Genomic DNA, 20,110 nt, shown 5'->3' with positions numbered 1-20,110 from the left:
TCTTCTTGCCATCTAATACCACAGAATAGCAGGTAACACCATGGTCCAAGCCTAGGGGTCCCAGTGTAAGTCCAGATCCATGTAATGGTGTTAAAGGGCGATGATCAAGGCAATCCTTGCGATATGGAAAGCAGAGAAGATAGTGCCAAGCATGTTCATGGTGGAGATCTTTTGAGCTGCCAGTTGACCATGAACAGTGCTCCAAATACATTGTGTCTGCAAACTATTCCAGATAGATCTGCAGTCAAACAGCTAAATGGCTCCTTCCCTTCTGAACATGGCCATGTGCCCAGAGAGTAGTGTACAATCGTATGTAGGGTATTGTGAGAAGCTGGAAAATTATCTGTAAGATCCATTTGTTTTCTATTATCCTTTGTGAATAATTCCAAAGTTATCACCACATAAAGTGACACACGTCAGATTGTAAAAATGAGGCCTGATTAAGAACACAAAACTGGAAGAGGATAAATCAGAGTATTCTGGACACTACTGTAATCAAAAACTGACTATAGACAATAACATCTACTGAAATGCTCAAACTGAACAGTCTCCATCAGTAATAAATGAGCAGCTAGTGGTGAAACCTCTCTGGGGGAATTAGAGCACGGGGCTCGGTGACTTCACAATCTAAACTATCGGAAGCTCCAATATTTTCTGTCAGATGAGTTTCAAGAAGAAATATTACACATTTAAAGAGAACTGTGTATAATAGTGCAGAGCGGAGATGTCTTAAAGGGAACCTGTCAGCAGGATTGTGCTCAGTGACTACAGACACTGTCAGGTTGGTGCCGTTATACTGGTTACACTGATACCTGGTGATGAAATCCGTCTTGTGGTTGTTGTTTAATCTGTATTTGTAGTTTTCAGTTAATGAGATTCTCGTGCTCTGGGGCGGGGATGTGGGCGGGGCTTTATGTGTTGCTCTGAGGTGGGGCTGTGGGCGGGGCTTTATGTGGTGCTCTTATTACATATTCATCTGTATTCGCTTATAGCAGGTCATAAGGACAATGGCGGCGCCTGTGCAATAGCATTTATAAGTAAGAGATAGATGATACTGGACAGGCGCTGCTGGTGTCATTTTGCTGGATGTAATTTTTTTTCTAAGCCTCACAATAGCCACAATATTATAGACATTATCAACAATAATATCAACACTATTATATGCATTATGTAAAAATGGGGGCAGGTCAGTGAGGGATCAGGGACCTATCATAGGCAAAAACCGATGAATATGTAATCAGAGTACCACAAAGCCCCGCCCACAGCCCCGCCCCAGAGCAACACAAAGCCCTGCCCACAGCCCCGTCCCAGAGCACAAGAATCTCATTAACTGAAAACTAAAAATACAGATTAAACAACAGTAAACCAAAGTTGAAGTTGGATCGCCTCCACATTAGGGCAATGGGGTACTCGGATCTGGGCCCTTCTTCTTCAGTACTCAGTGGGGATGTCACAGTGGCTTGACCCAGTCCATGGCCCTTTGAGGGGCGTCCAATAAAAGGACAACAGTTTATAGGATAATGTTCGTGACGCCACCTGTGGTATTCGGTCAGGATGACCGACGCTGCTTAGGAGTCCGCTGGGGTGATGTTATGGCAGCTAGATGGTATACCTTCCTTCAGGTGAAGTGTATCCCCAGGGCTTCCCAGAGTGTAGATGACGGATGGTGAAATAACGAGGACACAGGGTTGCAGTCTCTTTACCTTTTACTGAAGGTTCAGCATCCACAGTCTAGGATAGGGACCACAGGGCAGGCAGAGTCCGGCCGGTCTGAAGGCAAATCCAGAGTCCCCTTGTCCAGGAGGAATTCAATAGCCTTCCCCTTGTGCACAGTAACGTAGTAGGTCCCTACTTGCATAAGCTACCATAAGGTCCTCACTGATGTTACTCCTCTCTATCCCCCAGGTGGTGCGGATAGGACAAAACCCGTATGTCTGATGGGCTGAAGCGTGTTTATAGGGACCCTAGAGATGCCCCAACCCCCACAAGTTGCCACTGTGTCTTCTTAGGTATAAAGGTCGGACAGCCAACTTGGAATTAACTGTCCTGCCAGCCTCTGAAGTAATGGCATAGAGCTCTTTACTCCCTCGGTATTCTGGCCACCGGATCTGCACTTCAGATGGAGGCAGCCTGCTTCTAGCTGGTCTCCCCCTGATGTTTCACTCCTGTTGCTATGACTTCTTTTCTCACTGACTACAGCACAATTCCTTTCGTGTCCTTTCTTGGGATGCTGCCGCATGGGTTGCAGGTGCAGCTCCGTATCCTTCTTCCTCCTCAGACTTCAGTCTGGATCTGACTAGAGATCACCCTAGCCAGTTCGACCGGGAGACCTTTCCTCGTCGGTCTCCAGCCAGGAACTCTCGTCTCCTTCTCGTTCTGACTAACTTTCTAACCAACCCTCCAGTTTTACCCTATGTGAGGAGTGGCATAATAGAACCCTTAGCTCCCCCTGGTGGACTGGCGTGTGAAGTGTGTGTGTGGCTGTGATACCTGGACAGCAGATCTCCTTCATTGCCTTCAGACTTAACATCACTCCCCCTGGTGGAAGAACGACATTACTGCAACGAACCAGGACTCTGGGGCGCTGCACATTCATTTATGGTGGACCATTGGCGCTACTATGAATCCTGACCAGAAGATTAGAGAAAATAATATTGCTCCCCATTTCAGGAGAGATTGTGCAGTAATCTGAATTTCTTAGGATCAAAACCAATGTAATTTATGAGGTGGAGTGAATCCATGAAACCAGGGCTGGAGCCAACACATCTCCTGCAGGCGGGAATAAATGTATATTACAGCCATCAGCCACGCACAGCTCAGAGATATATCATGGCACCGGTGTGATGGGTTTATGTACAGTACAGACCATAAGTTTGGACACACCTTCTCGTTTAATGATTTTTCTGTATTTTCATGACTATGAAAATTGTATATTCACTCTGAAGGCATCAAAACTATGAATTAACACATGTGGAATTATATACTTAACAAAAAAGTGTGAAACAACTGAAAATATGTCTTATATTCTAGGTTCTTCAAAGTAGCCACCTTTTGCTTTGATGACTGCTTTGCTCACTCTTGGCATTCTCTTGATGAGCTTCAAGAGGTAGTCACCGGAAATGCTCTTCCAACAATCTTGAAGGAGTTCCCAGAGATGCTTAGCACTTGTTGGCCCTTCTGCCTTCACTCTGCGGTCCAGCTCACCCCAAACCATCTCGATTGGGTTCAAGCCTGGTGACTGTGGAGGCCAGGTCATCTGGCGCAGCACTCCTTCACTCTCCTTCTTGGTCAAATAGCCCTTACACAACCTGGAGGTGTGTTTGGGGTCATTGTCCTGTTGAAAAATAAATGATGGTCCAACTAAATGCAAACCGGATGGAATAGCATGCCGCTGCTAGATGCTGTGGTAGCCATGCTGGTTCAGTATGCCTTCAATTTTGAATAAATCCCCAACAATGTCACCAGCAAAGCACCCCCACACCTTCACACCTCCTCCTCCATTCTTCACAGTGGGAACCAGGCATGTAGAGTCCATCCGTTCACCTTTTCTGCATCGCACAAAGATACGGTGGTTGGAACCAAGCATCTCAAATTTGGACTCATCAGACCAAAGCACAGATTTCTACTGGTCTAATGTCCATTCCTTGTGTTCTGTAGCCCAAACAAGTCTCTTCTGCTTGTTGCCTGTCCTTGGTAGTGGTTTCCTAGCAGCTATTTTACCATGAAGGCCTGCTGCACAAAGTCTCCTCTTAACAGTTGTTGTAGAGATGTGTCTGCTGCTAGAACTCTGTGTGGCATTGACCTGGTCTCTAATCTGAGCTGCTGTTAACCTGCGATTTCTGAAGCTGGTGATTCGGATAAACTTATCCTCAGAAGAAGAGGTGACTTTTGGTCTTCCTTTCCTGGGGCGGTCCTCATGTGAGCCAGTTTCTTTGTAGTGCTTGATGGTTTTTGCAACTGCACTTGGGGACACTTTCAAAGTTTTCCCAATTTTTTGGACTGACTGACCTTCATTTTTTAAAGTAATGATGGCCACTTGTTTTTCATTACTTAGCTGCTTTTTTCTTGCCATGATACAAATTCTAACAGTCTATTTTGTAGGACTATCAGCTGTGTATCCACCAGACTTCTGCTCAACACAACTGATGGTCCCAACCCTATTTATAAGGCAAGAAATCCCACTTATTAAACCTGACAGGGCACACCTGTGAAGCGAAAACCATTTCCGGTGACTATCTCTTGAAGCTCATCAAGAGAATGCCAAGAGTGTGCAAAGCAGTCATCAAAGCAAAAGGTGGCTACTTTGAAGAACCTAGAATATAAGACATAATTTCAGTTGTTTCACACTTTTTTTAAGTATATAATTCCACATGTGTTAATTCATAGTTTTGATGCCTTCAGTGTGAATTTACAATTTTCATAATCATGAAAATACAGAAAAATCTTTAAATGAGAAGGTGTGTCCAAACTTTTGGTCTGTACTGTAGATTATCACAATCCTCCCTGAAGTTAGTCGGTTTTAATACAAATTGAAAAGTCAGAATAAAGGGAAACTCTGCTATTGTCCAGAAATTCACACTTGGCCTCACTGCACATTTAATGTTGTCCATCATAAAAGTGAAGTTTGGCCAGAAAGACTGGACCTGGTCTTGTAGGGACCATATGATCACATTCAGCAGCACAGAGCGGAGAGAAGGGAGATTCATCCGATAAGATCTCAGGGTTCTAGGAAGCCAACAGCATCATTACCCTCCGCTTTCTCTTACAGGCCCATCATAATATTTTTCTTCAAGTGATTTTCTATCTTGTCAGCACATTCTACGTACGCTGTCATTTGGCTAAACTAAATCTGAGCTAATTATCTTTTCTCCATCTCGCACATCTTCCCTACCTGATCTATCTATCAAAATAAATGAAATCACACTTTCTTCTGTCCCGGACATCCGCTGCCTCGGAGTAACCCTTGACTCTGCCCTGTCGTTCAATCCGCACATCCAAGCTCTCGACACCTCCTGTCGCCTCCAGCTTGAAAATATATCCAGATTCCGTCCTTTCCTCAGCCCTCACTCTACCAAAATGCTTCTGCATGCCCTAATCATCTCCCGCCTCGACTATTGCAAAATCCTCCTCTGTGGCCTATTTTCCAACACTCTCGCACCTCTCCAGTCCGTCCGTAACTTTGCTTCCGGACTAATTAATCTCTCTCCTCCCTACACTCCTGCTTCCCCTCTTTGCAAATCCCTTCACTGGCTCCCAATTTCCCAGTGTATCCAGTTTCAACTACTAACACCGACCTACAAAGCCATCCATAACCTTTCTCCTCTGAACTAATCTCTCAATATCTTCCCTCATGTAATCTCCGGTCCTCCCAAGACCTCCTTCTATCCTACACACTTATTCGCTCCTCACCCAATCGCCTCCAAGACTTCTCCTGAATATCTCTCTTCATCTTGAATTCTGTGCCCCAATACGTCCGACTATCAACCACATTCAGATCCTTCAGACAGAACCTGAAAACCCATCTCTTCAGGAAAGCTTACAACTTGTAATGACCACACGGCCACTTCAGCACCATCACAGCTACTGCAATCTTCGACCTACTGTCTCCTTCCCCATAACCCTGTAGAATGTAAGCCCGCAAGGGAAGGGTCCTCTCCTCTCTGTATCAGTCTGTCATTTTTAGTTTGTTTACTGTAAGTTATATCTGTATTTTGATGTAACCCCTTCTAATGTACAGCACCATGGAATCAATGGTGCTATATAAATAAATAATAATAATAATTTGGCTTTATGGTTCACAGATCTGGGCAGGTAACAGCGTCTCCTAAACCCAGGGGGTAGGTGGAGCTACCAGGTTGTAAGTTCTATAGAAAAGGGCTTTCAATGGCCAAAGTTATTTGAACAGTTTTGGTTGGAGGCGAATGTTGTGGTCTAGAGGCAAAATGGTGATCATGGTAATACGGCCGGACATCACCACCGATGAAGCAGCCACAGCCGGTGATGAGAAGAATCTGTGACCTCTCTGCATTTAGTGGTCACTACTCACCTGGGTAGCCATATGTGGGAATCTCCTCTTTACACCGCTCATCCCCCCTCACATACGTCTCTGTAGTATTAATATGGGTCAGATCTTCACCCTGAAACAAATATTGTAAAAGTCACCGACAGATGGAGAAGTCCCATCTATGATCAGCTCTAATCCTGCCATCTCCACCGTTCTCATTACACAAGTATAAAACATATAATACTGGTGGATAAAACAAGACTGAGCACAAGACCTTCACCGGCGTCTACACATCATAGGGGAGATCTCCTGACACCTTCTCTCCATCTACCTGATGATCCTGAGGAGCACTGGGATCTTCTTGGTTACAGTCCTGTGGAAGAAGAGGACGGCGACATCTCTCTGGTGTTGTCCTCTTACTGGATAGGTCTGGAGGAAACACATACAGGGAGTGAATTCATTCTTTACATACAGATAATTATAGGCCGTGTGTATTTAGTCCTGTCTATTACCTGGAGATGTGAGGGGCTGGGGAACCTCCATTATGACGTTCTTGTACAGATCTCTGTGTCCTTCTAAATACTCCCACTCCTCCATGGAGAAATAGACAGCGACATCCTGACACCTTATAGGAACCTGACACATACAATGATACCGTCATCCCCCGATCCCTTCATAGTGTAACTGTATAATGTCCCAGCATTCCCAGCAGTGTCACCTCTCCAGTCAGCAGCTCAATCATCTTGTAGGTGAGTTCTAGGATCTTCTGGTCATTGATGTCCTCATGGATCAGGGGGTGAGGTGGAGGCCCCGTGATTGGGCTCAGGGGTCTTCCCCATCCCTCAGACACAGGGTCCTGACAGCGATCACTAGAGGTCTTCTTCACCACTGTGTAATCCTGGTAATGGAGAGACACATTAATAAATCTCACTACAGACATTTCCAGAGTCCTCACCTCTCCAGTTCTGTCCATCTGTTATTCCCATAGATAAGAATGATGTAATGTGACGTCATCAGAATCTCTCACCTCTCCAGTAAGCCGGAAGAGGATCTCTAGGGTGAGGTGTAATATCCTCTCCGCCATCTTGTCTCTGTCCATATCCATCTTTGATGGGTAAATCAGGAAAATATTCTTTTGTAGAAGATCTTCACTGAGAGGATCCGATATTGTAGAGACCTGAATGAGAAGATGAGCCGATGTAACATCATAAGAATCCTGTAATAATACAATTACTGGAGATAAGGGAAACATATGAGGAGATTTATTATTTTACAGTATTTAGTTCCCTTCTTTACATCTACTAATAAATCCTATATATTTATGCAGCGCCCCAGAGATCTGGTCGTTGCAGTATGGCACTCTGCCACTAAGGGGAGTGATGGTACGTCTGATGGCACTAAAGGAGTTCTCCTGACCAGGTATCACCAGAACACATTACACTTCACACTCCGGCCACTAGGAGGAGCAAAAGGCTTTATTTATTGGGCCCCTCCTCACACTGGTAAAACTAGGGGTTGGATAGAAAGTGAGTCAGAAGCTGACTGGGTTGGATTCAGGCAACATCCCGTGGCAGGGGGTGTTGCAGGGAGAAGACACAGGGGGGTCCCTGTTAGGCGTGGGAACCTGGCAGGTGCCTAGCGAACAGAACAGAATGTTACAGATCCGCCCCTGCACCTCCTTGCGGCGGTATCCTAAGAAAGAGACAAGAAAGGAAGGATATTGTGGAACAGTGTAAACGAGATCTAGCAAAAAGGAGTACCAGTAGGAGTCGTGCCGTGAGACTGAGGCAACATCCTACTGAGGCACGTAGCCGGTGGCCGGAACACCGCGGGAGTAACTGACTTCAGACCTTACTTCAAACTCCGCAGGACAGTTAATTATAGGTTGGCTGTCTACCTTAAATTTCCTAAGAAGACATAGGGGGCAACATTGGGAGAGGGGCGTCTCTAGGGTCCTGGAGGACCTCCAAGCCTTCCCGTCATACGGGTGCGTCATAGCCAAAATATACCTGGGGGACAAGAAACTAGCAACATCTGGAACTAACGAGAGAGAGAGAGCTGTAGAGAACGAACGAGAACAGCAGTTGTGAGGACTATTCCGAATGCTCAGCAGGGTAGGACTACAACACACAGGCGCTAGTGGTAGGCAACGATTTCCATCTGCGAGGGAAATTCTGGAAGTGCCCATCGGACCGGCAGGTCTCTGATAGCCCTGTTAAACGTGCTCTAGATTGAGGATCCTGAAGTCTTCAGTAAAGAGGTAAAGAGACTGCAACCTTGTGTCCTCGTTATTGCCTGCACCTCACACCATCACCACCTATACGACTGGGAAGCCCTGGGGACATACTTCACCTGTGGGAAGGTATACCATCCAGCTGCAATTCCATCACCCCAGCGGACCCCACAGCAGCGTCGGTCACCCTGACCGAACACCACAGGTGGCATCACGAACCCCTGACAAACTGTACCACCTTTATTGGATGCCCCTTAGCAGGGTCGCGGACCGGGTCTAGCCACCGTGACAGCCTCAGAACCGAACCAGAGAGGCCCGGTACCGAGAACCCGTGGCCCTGTGTCTGGGGGCGATCCATTTAGGCCACAGACAACAAGCAGTTTCCTCCTCGGAGTCGGCAGCTGAATACGTTTCTCATAGACTCATCTTCCATAACGCTAATTCTCGGCTCATTTACCGACCCTGGAATCGGCATTAGCAATACTGCAGGAGATATTCATTACACGCGACATGAGAAATAACTACTTCATGATGAGGACGACATCTTCATCTTCTACTACGGCTCTAGAGACAGATTTGGCCAGAGTCGGTCACTGACTCCATCACCACCGGCCTCTATATGAAGGTTTCCCGTCTTTCCCGCACTGTAATCTTCTATCACGTTAGATCTCAGCTCTGATTCACACACAGAAGTTTGAGGCTTTTAGAAAAGATTTTTTGTTTCCACAATCAATGCGGACAGAAATGATCTGATCCCAAAGTCTCCATGTACAGGGATTTATGGGGTTTATTTCTATTATTTATTAAAAAGAAATTACCGTATATACTTTTTTGGGCTGAAAGTCCCCCTCTCGGCTTATACTCAAGTCATACCCAGGGGTCGGAAAGGGAGGGGGAGCGGGGGATGTATAATAATACTCACCTACTCCAGGCGCGGTCCCTGCAGGTCCCTGGCTTCCCCGGCGCCAGCAGCGTCCTCCTGTACTGAGCAGTCACATGGTACCGCTCATTACAGTAATGAATATGTGTCTCCACCTCCCATAGAGGTGGAGCTGCATATTCATTACTGTAATGAGCGGTAACGGTGACCGCTCAGTACAGGATAAAGCTGCGGCGTCGGGGAAGCAGGGACCTGCACAGCACCAGGACCAGGTGAGTATATCGGGGAGGGGAGCGCTGCGCGATAGTCACCTTTTCCCGTTACAGCCACCGCTCTGTCTTCAGCAGTGACACTCAGGTCAGAGGGTGCGGTGACGTGGTTAGTGCGAGCCCTCTGCTGAACGTCAGTGCTGAACATGAAGTGGCGCCAGAACGAGGAGCAGGTGACTATTGAAAGTGCCGGGGGCCTGAGCGATGGAGAGGTGAGTATGTGATTATTTATTTTTTTTATCGCAGCAACAGCAAATGGGGCAAGTGTCTCTATGGAGCATCTATGGGGCCATAACGTTTGTGCAGCACTATATGGGGCCATAACATTTGTGCAGCACTATATGGTGCCATAACGTTTGTGCAGCACTATATGGGGCAAGTGTTTTGTATGGGGCATCTATGGGGCCATAACATTTGTGCAGCACTATATGGGGCAAGTGTTTTGTACGGAGCATCTATGGGGCCATAACGTTTGTGCAGCACTATATGGGGCAAATATCTTTATGGAGCATCTTATGGGGCCATAATCAGCATTTGTGCAGCATTATATGGGTATATAAGACAATCCCGAAGAGCATTATCGGTGGTGGAAACCAATTATATCTAAACTGAACGTGTGTGTATGTGAAACCACACACTGCTCTATTCCTGTTCAGTATACCACCACCTCTGCCTGGACAAAAGGACAACTGCAATATGTACCAGATACAACAGAAAAGGAGCACCAAGCAGTCATGAAGTCCAAATAACAATAACTTTATTAAATCACAACAATATTAAAACCAGACAAACGATACATGATAGGGCTAAAAAGATGACACTAGGGGGTCACCCGCAACATGCAGAGCCCAAGGCAGGGTGTCAACCTAACACAAAAACAATGCTAGCATACAGGGAACGATATTAGATATAATAGTGTGGCCACATAAAACAAGAAAATACCTTTGGCCATAGTCCAAGAACGCTGTATAAAGACAAAATGTCCCTAAGCTCCAATGAGCCATGCACGTTACCTGATGCAGTTGGTTAGTAATGGAGGGACACCCGACCACCCTGACGCGCGTTTCGGTGTGTTACCTTCCTCAGGGGGGCGCATAGGCAGACAGGGGGCTAAACCGCATAAATAGGGTCCCGAGGATAAGGCGGCGCAGCTGTGTGCAATAGCACTTCCGCTCAGCCTCAGTGAGCCGGGCGCGAGACGACCGGAAGTACGTGGGGCCCCACGTGACCAGGAAGTCCGCGCACGGTCAACAGAGAGTCGGCGGTACAGAGAGCGCAAGCGCACATGAAATATACAGCAAGCGCCGCCATATTAGTGAGGGGCAACATACGGGCAGAGGGGAGCGGATGCCAAGCTAGTAAAGGTGAATATAAATATACCAGGCGCCATCGTGCGATGCATCACAATAGGCAGTTGCCGCACTGCCTATATAAGTATAAATATAGATATGGGTATACAAACTAAATATAAATATATAGGGGACTAATTGGAAAGTATGATCCATAGTGTATCCTATAGGTGTACATAATAACTAGAGAACCCATCACCTCCATCAACATCCACAATATGTACAATATAAAACAGATATATAAATATAATTAACGCATGTACAGATCTACAATAATTTGGAAGGGATACATTCTCCAATAATAATGATGATTTCATTAATTTTGTGAATGTGTGACCAGTTGTTATTAGTGATCATTATTATTGGAGAATGTATCCCTTCCAAATTATTGTAGATCTGTACATGCGTTAATTATATTTATATATCTGTTTTATATTGTACATATTGTGGATGTTGATGGAGGTGATGGGTTCTCTAGTTATTATGTACACCTATAGGATACACTATGGATCATACTTTCCAATTAGTCCCCTATATATTTATATTTAGTTTGTATACCCATATCTATATTTATACTTATATAGGCAGTGCGGCAACTGCCTATTGTGATGCATCGCACGATGGCGCCTGGTATATTTATATTCACCTTTACTAGCTTGGCGTCCGCTCCCCTCTGCCCGTATGTTGCCCCTCACTAATATGGCGGCGCTTGCTGTATATTTCATGTGCGCTTGCGCTCTCTGTACCGCCGACTCTCTGTTGACCGTGCGCGGACTTCCTGGTCACGTGGGGCCCCACGTACTTCCGGTCGTCTCGCGCCCGGCTCACTGAGGCTGAGCGGAAGTGCTATTGCACACAGCTGCGCCGCCTTATCCTCGGGACCCTATTTATGCGGTTTAGCCCCCTGTCTGCCTATGCGCCCCCTGAGGAAGGTAACACACCGAAACGCGCGTCGGGGTGGTCGGGTGTCCCTCCATTACTGACCAACTGCATCAGGTAACGTGCATGGCTCATTGGAGCTTAGGGACATTTTGTCTTTATACAGCGTTCTTGGACTATGGCCAAAGGTATTTTCTTGTTTTATGTGGCCACACTATTATATCTAATATCGTTCCCTGTATGCTAGCATTGTTTTTGTGTTAGGTTGACACCCTGCCTTGGGCTCTGCATGTTGCGGGTGACCCCCTAGTGTCATCTTTTTAGCCCTATCATGTATCGTTTGTCTGGTTTTAATATTGTTGTGATTTAATAAAGTTATTGTTATTTGGACAGCATTATATGGGGCAAATGTGTCTATGGGGCATCTTATGGGGCCATTATTAACCTTTATGCAGGATTATATGGGGCATATTTTTTGTATGGAGCATCTTATGGGGCCCATCATAAACTTTATGGAGCATTATATGGGGCTCCTGATTCAATATGGATATTCAAAAACACTTAACCTACTGATGTCTTAATTGATTTTACTTTTATTGGTATCTATTTTTACTTTTGACATTTACCAGTAACTGCTGCATTTCCCACACTAGGCTTATACTCGAGTCATTAAGTTTTCCCAGTTTTTTGTGGCAAAATTAGGGGGGTCAGCTTATACTCAGGTCGGCTTATACTCGAGTATATATGGTAATCTTTTTGTGCCCAGAACATAGATGTGCACTGCAGGGACGGCACAGATGAGGCTTCAACAAAAATCCTGGCAGTTTAACCACTTGCTGCTGTGAAAAGCAAACATGACATCTAAGAAGGTGACAGAGTTTGGCTGAATGCCCCCCGCCCCCAAGTACTGGATAGTATGGGGCGGCCTAGTTATTACGATACTTACATGCCTAATAATGGGGTCTGGGCTGCAATGTATGAAGGTCTATTAGGCCGGGCCAGAGGCAGCGTCCAATAAGTTACCTTTTACTGCCCCCATACACTTAGATGGTTTCTGAGGTTTCTTTGCATAGTCTGCACCTTGGGTCTTGTCTTGTGTGGTAAATTCCTGCTTCTATGGATCTGGTACTTTGTGCTGGCTCTTGTGCCGCTATGATTAGTGCCTCTGGCTTTCTCCAGCCATTGGTAGGATTTCTACATGTCAGCCACCTCCATTATCTGTTGATGGTACATTCCATGCAGCGGCTTGTCTTGCCATGGCGGTTCATGTCCCTGTTCTTCCTTCCAGATCTGTTGTTGTTGCTGCCTTAGGCTTTCTCTCAGCATCTCATATTTTGGTGCCATTTTTCTGATGTATTTCTGGATACTCAAAAGTAGAAATAAATACTCAATCACCAGTGGCACTTACATGGCTGGAGCCCGTGCTGCAAATAATGAGACAATACCACTCCTTTGTCCCACTACCTATAGAAAATATATTTGCGCTCGGTTCAAACCCTCATAGATTTCATAGATAGCCCGTAGTAGTGGTAGGACCAAGTAGTATATAAATTATAGCAAAGAGTTAGAATCATACTTTGCCTAAATTTCACGTGACCAATAGTGCTAAAATGTAAGTTAAAAAGATGAGGGCACTTGAGTTAAGAACTGAATTAAATTACATGTTCTGCCGCGATGCTAAATGAATCACTAAGTGCTTCCAGTTCTTTAATGCTGTTGTAGCAAAAATCCGTGCTTGGTGGTCGGAGGTTTTCTTCTGAGTGTGGAGACCCTGGCCGCTGCCCCGGCCGGTGGCAAAAGTCACCCAGGAGTCGTCACCAGCGTGGAGCGGAAGAATGATACCGCTGCCGTAAGTAGCCGCTAGGTTCACTGTAGGTACAGGACCTTACGTAACATCACGGTCACGTGATTACTCATGTGACTGGCTATGGGAAGAAAATACACTTCTGTATTTCTGATAGTTGGCTGACTTCCCTTCGTGGCATTTTGATCTTTGTCTACAGTCTTCTTTTCCAAGGGGAGCACGTACTTCTGTTGTTCTTGCTGGTTGTATATGTGGCGCCCCAGGGTCCTGATTATCACAGTAAGATTGCTTTCCCCATGGGGAGAGTGATGTTACGCTTGGAGGCAAAGGAAGGATAACTGTCACCAGGTAAACACAAGAATGCAACACTTTCACACTCGAGGCCACCAGGAGGAGCTTTTAATCCTATTTACTAGGTGACTCCCCATATATATATATATATATATATATATATATATATATATATATATATATATATATATATATATATATATATTTATGGTAGTTTGGAGGGAAAGACAGAACAGTTCTTGCCAGGAAACAGACTGGATCAGTCTGAGGCAGAAGAGGGTTTACGGAGCTGTGTTCTTACAGTGCTGCAGTTCCTGGAAAGAGACTTACAGAAAGCCAACTGTATTGCAGTGAGCGTGTAGGAGACCGAAGCACAGGAGAGAATACCAGCGGGAGACCAGCCACGAGCAGGCTGCCTCCTTCTGAGGCGCAGAGACTGGTAGCCGGAACACAGAGGCTGTAAGGCCCTCTACGACTTACATCAGAGACCGGCAGGACAGCTGAACTTCACGTTACCTGACCGCCTTAATACCTAGGAGACACAGCGACACCTTTAGAGCCCGGTGCGTGCTAGAGTCCCTATAAACAGATTCAAGTCACCAGTCATACGGGTTATGTCCTATCCTATATGGGGGACAGAGAGAGAGAACATCTGTGAGGACCTGATCTGAAGCCATAGGCAGTAAGGTACTACACCACCACAGCGCTAGAGGAAGGCTTTGATTTCCACCTGGACAAGGGGACTCCTAACTTGCCTCCAAGCCGGCCGGACCCTGCCTGCCCTGTGAGCTGGTGCCCTGGACTGTGGCTGCCTGAGGACTTCATTAAACAAGGTAAAGAGACTGCAAACCTGTGTCCTCATTCTTTTCTGCGACATTCACCATCTTCCATCTACACACCGGGAGCCCTCGGGATATACTTCACCTGTGGGAAATTATACCATCTAGCTGCCATAACATCACCCCAGAGGACCCCTTAAAGCAGCGTCGGTCCTCACTGACCGAATACCACAGGTGGTGTCACGAACATAAACTTTATTCCCTTTAACCCCTTTACCCCCAAGGGTGGTTTGCAGGTCAATGACCAGGCCAATTTTTACAATTCTGACCACTGTCCCTTTATGAGGTTATAACTCTGGAACGCTTCAACGGATCCTGGTGATTCTGACATTGTTTTCTCATGACATATTGTACTTCATGATAGTGGTAAAATTTCTTTGATAGTACCTGCGTTTATTTGTGAAAAAAACGGAAATTTGGCGAAAATTTTGAAAATTTTGCAATTTTCAAACTTTGAATTTTTATGAAATTAAATCACAGAGATATGTCACACAAAATACTTAATAAGTAACATTTCCCACATGTCTACTTTACATCAGCATAATTTTGGAACCAATTTTTTTTTTGTTAGGGAGTTATAAGGGTTAAAAGTTGACCAGCAATTTCTCATTTTTACAACACCATTTTTTTTTAGGGACCACGTCTCATTTGAAGTCATTTTGAGGGGTCTAAATGATAGAAAATGTCCAAGTGTGACACCATTCTAAAAACTGCACCCCCCAAGGTGCTCAAAACCACATTCAAGAAGTTTATTAACCCTTCAGGTGTTTAATAGGAATTTTTGGAATGTTTAAATAAAAATGAACATTTAACTTTTTTACACAAAAAATTTACTTCAGCTCCAATTTGTTTTATTTTACCAAGGGTAACAGGAGAAAATGGACCCCAATAGTTGTTGTCCAATTTGTCCTGAGTACGCTGATACCCCATATGTGGCAGTAAACCACTGTTTGGGCGCATGGGAGAGCTCGGAAGGGAAGGAGCGCCGTTTGACTTTTCAATGCAAAATTGACAGAAATTGAGATGGGACGCCATGTTGCGTTTGGAGAGCCACTGATGTGCCTAAACATTGAAACCCCCCACAAGTGACACCATTTTGGAAAGTAGACCCCCTAAGGAACTTATCTAGAGGTGTGGTGAGCTCTTTGACCCACCAAGTGCTTCACAGAAGTTTATAATGCAGAACCGTAAAAATAAAAAATCATATTTTTTCACAAAAATTATATTTTTGCTCCCAATTTTTTATTTTTCCAAGGGTAAGAGAAGAGATTGGACCTCAAAAGTTGTTGTCCAATTTGTCCTGAGTACGCTGATACCCCATATGTGGCAGTAAACCACTGTTTGGGCGCATGGGAGAGCTCGGAAGGGAAAGAGTGCCGTTTGACATTTCAATGCAAAATTGACAGAAATTGAGATGGGACGCCATGTTGCGTTTGGAGAGCCACTGATGTGCCTAAACATTGAAACCCCCCACAAGTGACACCATTTTGGAAAGTAGACCCCCTAAGGAACTTATCTAGAGGTGTGGTGAGCACTTTGACCCACCAAGTGCTTCACAGAAGTTTATAATGCAGAACCGTAAAAATAAAAAATCATATTTTTTCACAAAAATTATATTTTTGCCCCCAATTTTTTATTTTTCCAAGGGTAAGAGAAGAAATTGGACCTTAAAAGTTGTTGTACAATTTGTCCTGAGTACGCTGATACCCCATATGTGGCAGTAAACCACTGTTTGGGTGCATGGGAGAGCTCGGAAGGGAAGGAGCGCCGTTTGACTTTTCAATGCAAAATTGACAGGAATTGAGATGGGACGCCATGTTGCGTTTGGAGAGCCACTGATGTGCCCAAACATTGAAACCCCCCACAAGTGACACCATTTTGGAAAGTAGACCCCCTAAGGAACTTATCTGGATGTGTGGTGAGCACTTAGACCCACCAAGGGCTTCACAGAAGTTTATAATGCAGAGCCATAAAAATAAAACAAAATTTTTTTCCCACAAAAATTATTTTTTAGCCCCCAGTTTTGTATTTTCCCTAGGGTAACAGGAGAAATTGGACCCCAAAAGTTGTTGTCCAATTTGTCCTGAGTACGCTGATACCCCATATGTGGGGGGGGAAGCACCGTTTGGGCGCATGGGACGGCTCGGAAGGGAAGGAGCATCATTTGGAATGCAGACTTAGATGGATTGGTCTGCAGGCGTCACATTGCGTTTGCAGAGCCCCTAATGTACCTAAACAGTAGAAACCCCCCACAAGTGACACCATTTTGGAAAGTAGACCCCCTAAGGAACTCATCTTGATGTGTTGTGAGAGCTTTGAACTCCCAAGTATTTCACTACAGTTTATAACGCAGAGCCGTGCAAATAAAAAAAAAATTTTTTTCCACAAAAATTATATTTTAGCCCCCAGTTTTGTATTTTTCCAACGTTAGCAGCAGAAATTGGACCCTAAATGTTGTTGTCCAATTTGTCTTGAGTACGCTGATACCCGATATGTGGGGGGGAACCACCGTTTGGGCGCATGGGAGGGCTCGGAAGGGAAGGAGCATCATTTGGAATGCAGACTTAGATGGATTGGTCTGCAGGCGTCACATTGCGTTTGCAGAGCCCCTAATGTACCTAAACAGTAGAAACCCCCCACAAGTGACCCCATATTGGAAACTAGACCCCTCAATAAACTTATCTAGATGTGTTGTGAGAACTTTGAGCCCCCAAGTGTTTCACTACAGTTTATAACGCAGAGCCGTGAAAATATAAAATATTTTTGTTTTCCCACAAAAATTATTTTTTAGCCCCCAGTTTTGTATTTTCCCAAGGGTAACAGGAGAAATTGGTCCACAAAAGTTGTTGTCCAATTTGTCCTGAGTATGCTGATACCCCATATGTGAGGGTAAACCCCTGTTTGGGCACACAGGAGAGCTCGGAAGGGAAGGAGCACTGTTTTACTTTTTCAACGCAGAATTGGCTGGAATTGAGATCGGACGCCATGTTGTGTTTGGAGAGCCCCTGATGTGCCTAAACAGTGGAAAGCCCCCAATTATAACTGAAACCCTAATCTAAACACACCCCTAACCCTAATTCCAACGGTAACCCTAACCACACCTCTAACCCTGACACACCCCTAACCCTAATCCCAACCCTATTCCCAACTGTAAATGTAATCTAAACCCTAACCCTAACTTTAGCCCCAACCCTAACTGTAGCCCCAACCCTAACCCTAGCCCTAATCCTAGCCCTAACCCTAACCCTAACCCTAGCCCTAACCCTAACCCTAGCCCTAACCCTAGCCCTAACCCTAGCCCTAACCCTAGCTCTAACCCTAGCCCTAACCCTAGCCCTAACCCTAACCCTAGCCCTAACCCTAACCCTAGCCCTAACCCTAGTCCTAACCCTAGCCCTAACCCTAGCCCTAGCCCTAGCCCCAACCCTAGCCCTAATGGGAAAATGGAAATAAATACATTTTTTTTATTTTTCCCTAACTAAGGGGGTGATGAAGGGGGGTTTGATTTACTTTTATAGCGAGTTTTTTAGCGGACTTTTATGATTGGCAGCCGTCACACACTGAAAGACCCTTTTTATTGCTAAAAATATTTTTTGCAATACCACATTTTGAGAGCTATAATTTTTCCATATTTTGGTCCACAGAGTCATGTGAGGTCTTGTTTTTTGCGGGACGAGTTGACGTTTTTATTGAAAACATTTTCGGGCACGTGACATTTTTTGATCGCTTTTTATTCCGATTTTTGTGAGGAAGAATGACCAAAAACCAGCTATTCATGAATTTCTATTGGGGGAGGCGTTTATACCGTTCCGCGTTTGGTAAAATTGATAAATCAGTTTTATTCTTCAGGTCAGTACGATTACAGAGATACCTCATTTATATCATTTTTTTATGGTTTGGCGCTTTTGTCCGATAAAAACTATTTTACAGAAAAAATAATTATTTTTGCATCGCTTTATTCTCAGGACTATAACTTTTGTATTTTTTTGCTGATGATGCTGTGTGGTGGCTCGTTTTTTGCGGGACAATATGACGTTTTCAGCGGTACCATGGTTATTTATATCTGTCCTTTTGATCACGTGTTATTCCACTTTTTGTTCGGCGGTATGATAATAAAGCGTTGTTTTTTGCCTCGTTTTTTTTTTTTTTTCTTACGGTGTTTACTGAAGGGGTTAACTAGTTGGACAGTTTTATAGGTCGGGTCGTTACGGATGCGGCGATACTAAATATGTGTACTTTTATTGGGTTTTTTTTTATTTAGATGAAGAAATGTATTTATGGGAATAATATTTTTTTTTTTTTTTTTTACACATTTGGAAAAATTTTTTTTTACTTTTTTACTTTGTCCCGGGGGGGACATCACAGATCAGTGATCTGACAGTTTGCACAGCACTCTGTCAGATCACTGATCTGACTAGCAGCGCTGCAGGCTTCACAGTGCCTGCTCTGAGCAGGCTCTGTGAGGCCACCTCCCTCCCTGCAGGACCCGGATCCGCGGCCATCTTGGATCCGGGGCTGGAGGAAGCAGGGAGGGAGGTGAGACCCTCGCAGCAACGCGATCACATCGCGTTGCTGCGGGGGGCTCAGGGAAGCCCGCAGGGAGCCCCCTCCCTGCGCCGTGCTTCCCTGCACCGCCGGCACATCGCGATCATGTTTGATCGCGGTGTGCCAGGGTTTAATGTGCCGGGGGCGGTCCGTGACCGCTCCTGGCACATAGTGCCGGATGTCAGCTGCGATAAGCAGCTGACACCCGGCCGCGATCGGCGGCGCTCCCCCCGTGAGCGCCGCCGATCGCTATGACGTACTATCCCGTCCAGGGTCAGATAAGCCCAGGGCACCTCGACGGGATAGTACGTCTAAGGTCACAGAGGGGTTAAAGACCTTTCCCTTTTACATGAGCACCCAGGGCCACGGACCGGGTCGCCACCGTAACATCCCCCTGTGAACACCGGACCCGGTACCGAGTACCCCACGGCCCTGGCGGGGAGACTCATATAACCAAGCATTTCCATGATTGCTGAGACAGTAGCATAGATCAGGTTATTATTTTTAGTTATGGTGGTGGTAGGTATTGATGCAAGTACTGCTCTATTGGCGTCCTCTAACATAATGTCTGGTGGTGTTTCTTTGCTGAGACTTGGCAGTCGATCTCTGAAATTGATGGTATTTAGTTTATCTAAGATCATCTGATCCAGACCAGCTGCAGTGCTCTCTAGTTGCAGGGTTGGATGTTGTGAATTCTGTGGCAGAGCTCCCTCCTGTGGTCACAAGTGGTACTTTGGCTGATTCTCTCTATGAGCTTCCGTTGGTGGAGGAGAGTGGTACTGCGGCTTCTGAGTTTCCTTCCTCAGGTGATGTGGTGAAGTCGTTAGGTGCTGCTCTATTTAACTCCACCTTGTGCTTTGATCCTGGCCTCCAGTCAATGTTCTAATATTGGACTTGCTTCCTCCTGGATCGTTCCTGTGGCCTGCTGCTCTGCATAGCTAAGTTGCTCTTGTGTTATTTTTGTTTGCTGTTTTTTCTGTCCAGCTTGTTTATTTGGTTTTTCTTGCTTGCTGGAAG

General features: G+C 45.4%; 1 protein-coding gene across 1 annotated transcript in view; it reads right to left on the bottom strand.

Moving 5' to 3' along the window:
* The window catches only part of LOC138662953 (oocyte zinc finger protein XlCOF6-like), a 51,364-nt gene that overhangs the window by 17,654 nt on the left and 13,600 nt on the right, over positions 1-20,110 (bottom strand). The window contains exons 2-6 of the mRNA XM_069748965.1: positions 7,032-7,181; positions 6,723-6,902; positions 6,517-6,640; positions 6,336-6,433; positions 6,047-6,137 (exon numbers count right to left, since the gene is read on the bottom strand). Coding sequence (XP_069605066.1) covers positions 6,047-6,137; positions 6,336-6,433; positions 6,517-6,640; positions 6,723-6,902; positions 7,032-7,181 — 643 coding nt within the window. The remainder of the gene's footprint in view (positions 1-6,046; positions 6,138-6,335; positions 6,434-6,516; positions 6,641-6,722; positions 6,903-7,031; positions 7,182-20,110) is intronic.

The sequence above is a fragment of the Ranitomeya imitator genome, chromosome 2 (genome assembly GCF_032444005.1).
Source record: "Ranitomeya imitator isolate aRanImi1 chromosome 2, aRanImi1.pri, whole genome shotgun sequence".
Classification (NCBI taxonomy): domain Eukaryota; kingdom Metazoa; phylum Chordata; class Amphibia; order Anura; family Dendrobatidae; genus Ranitomeya; species Ranitomeya imitator.
This window is presented reverse-complemented; position numbering and strand designations above follow the sequence as displayed.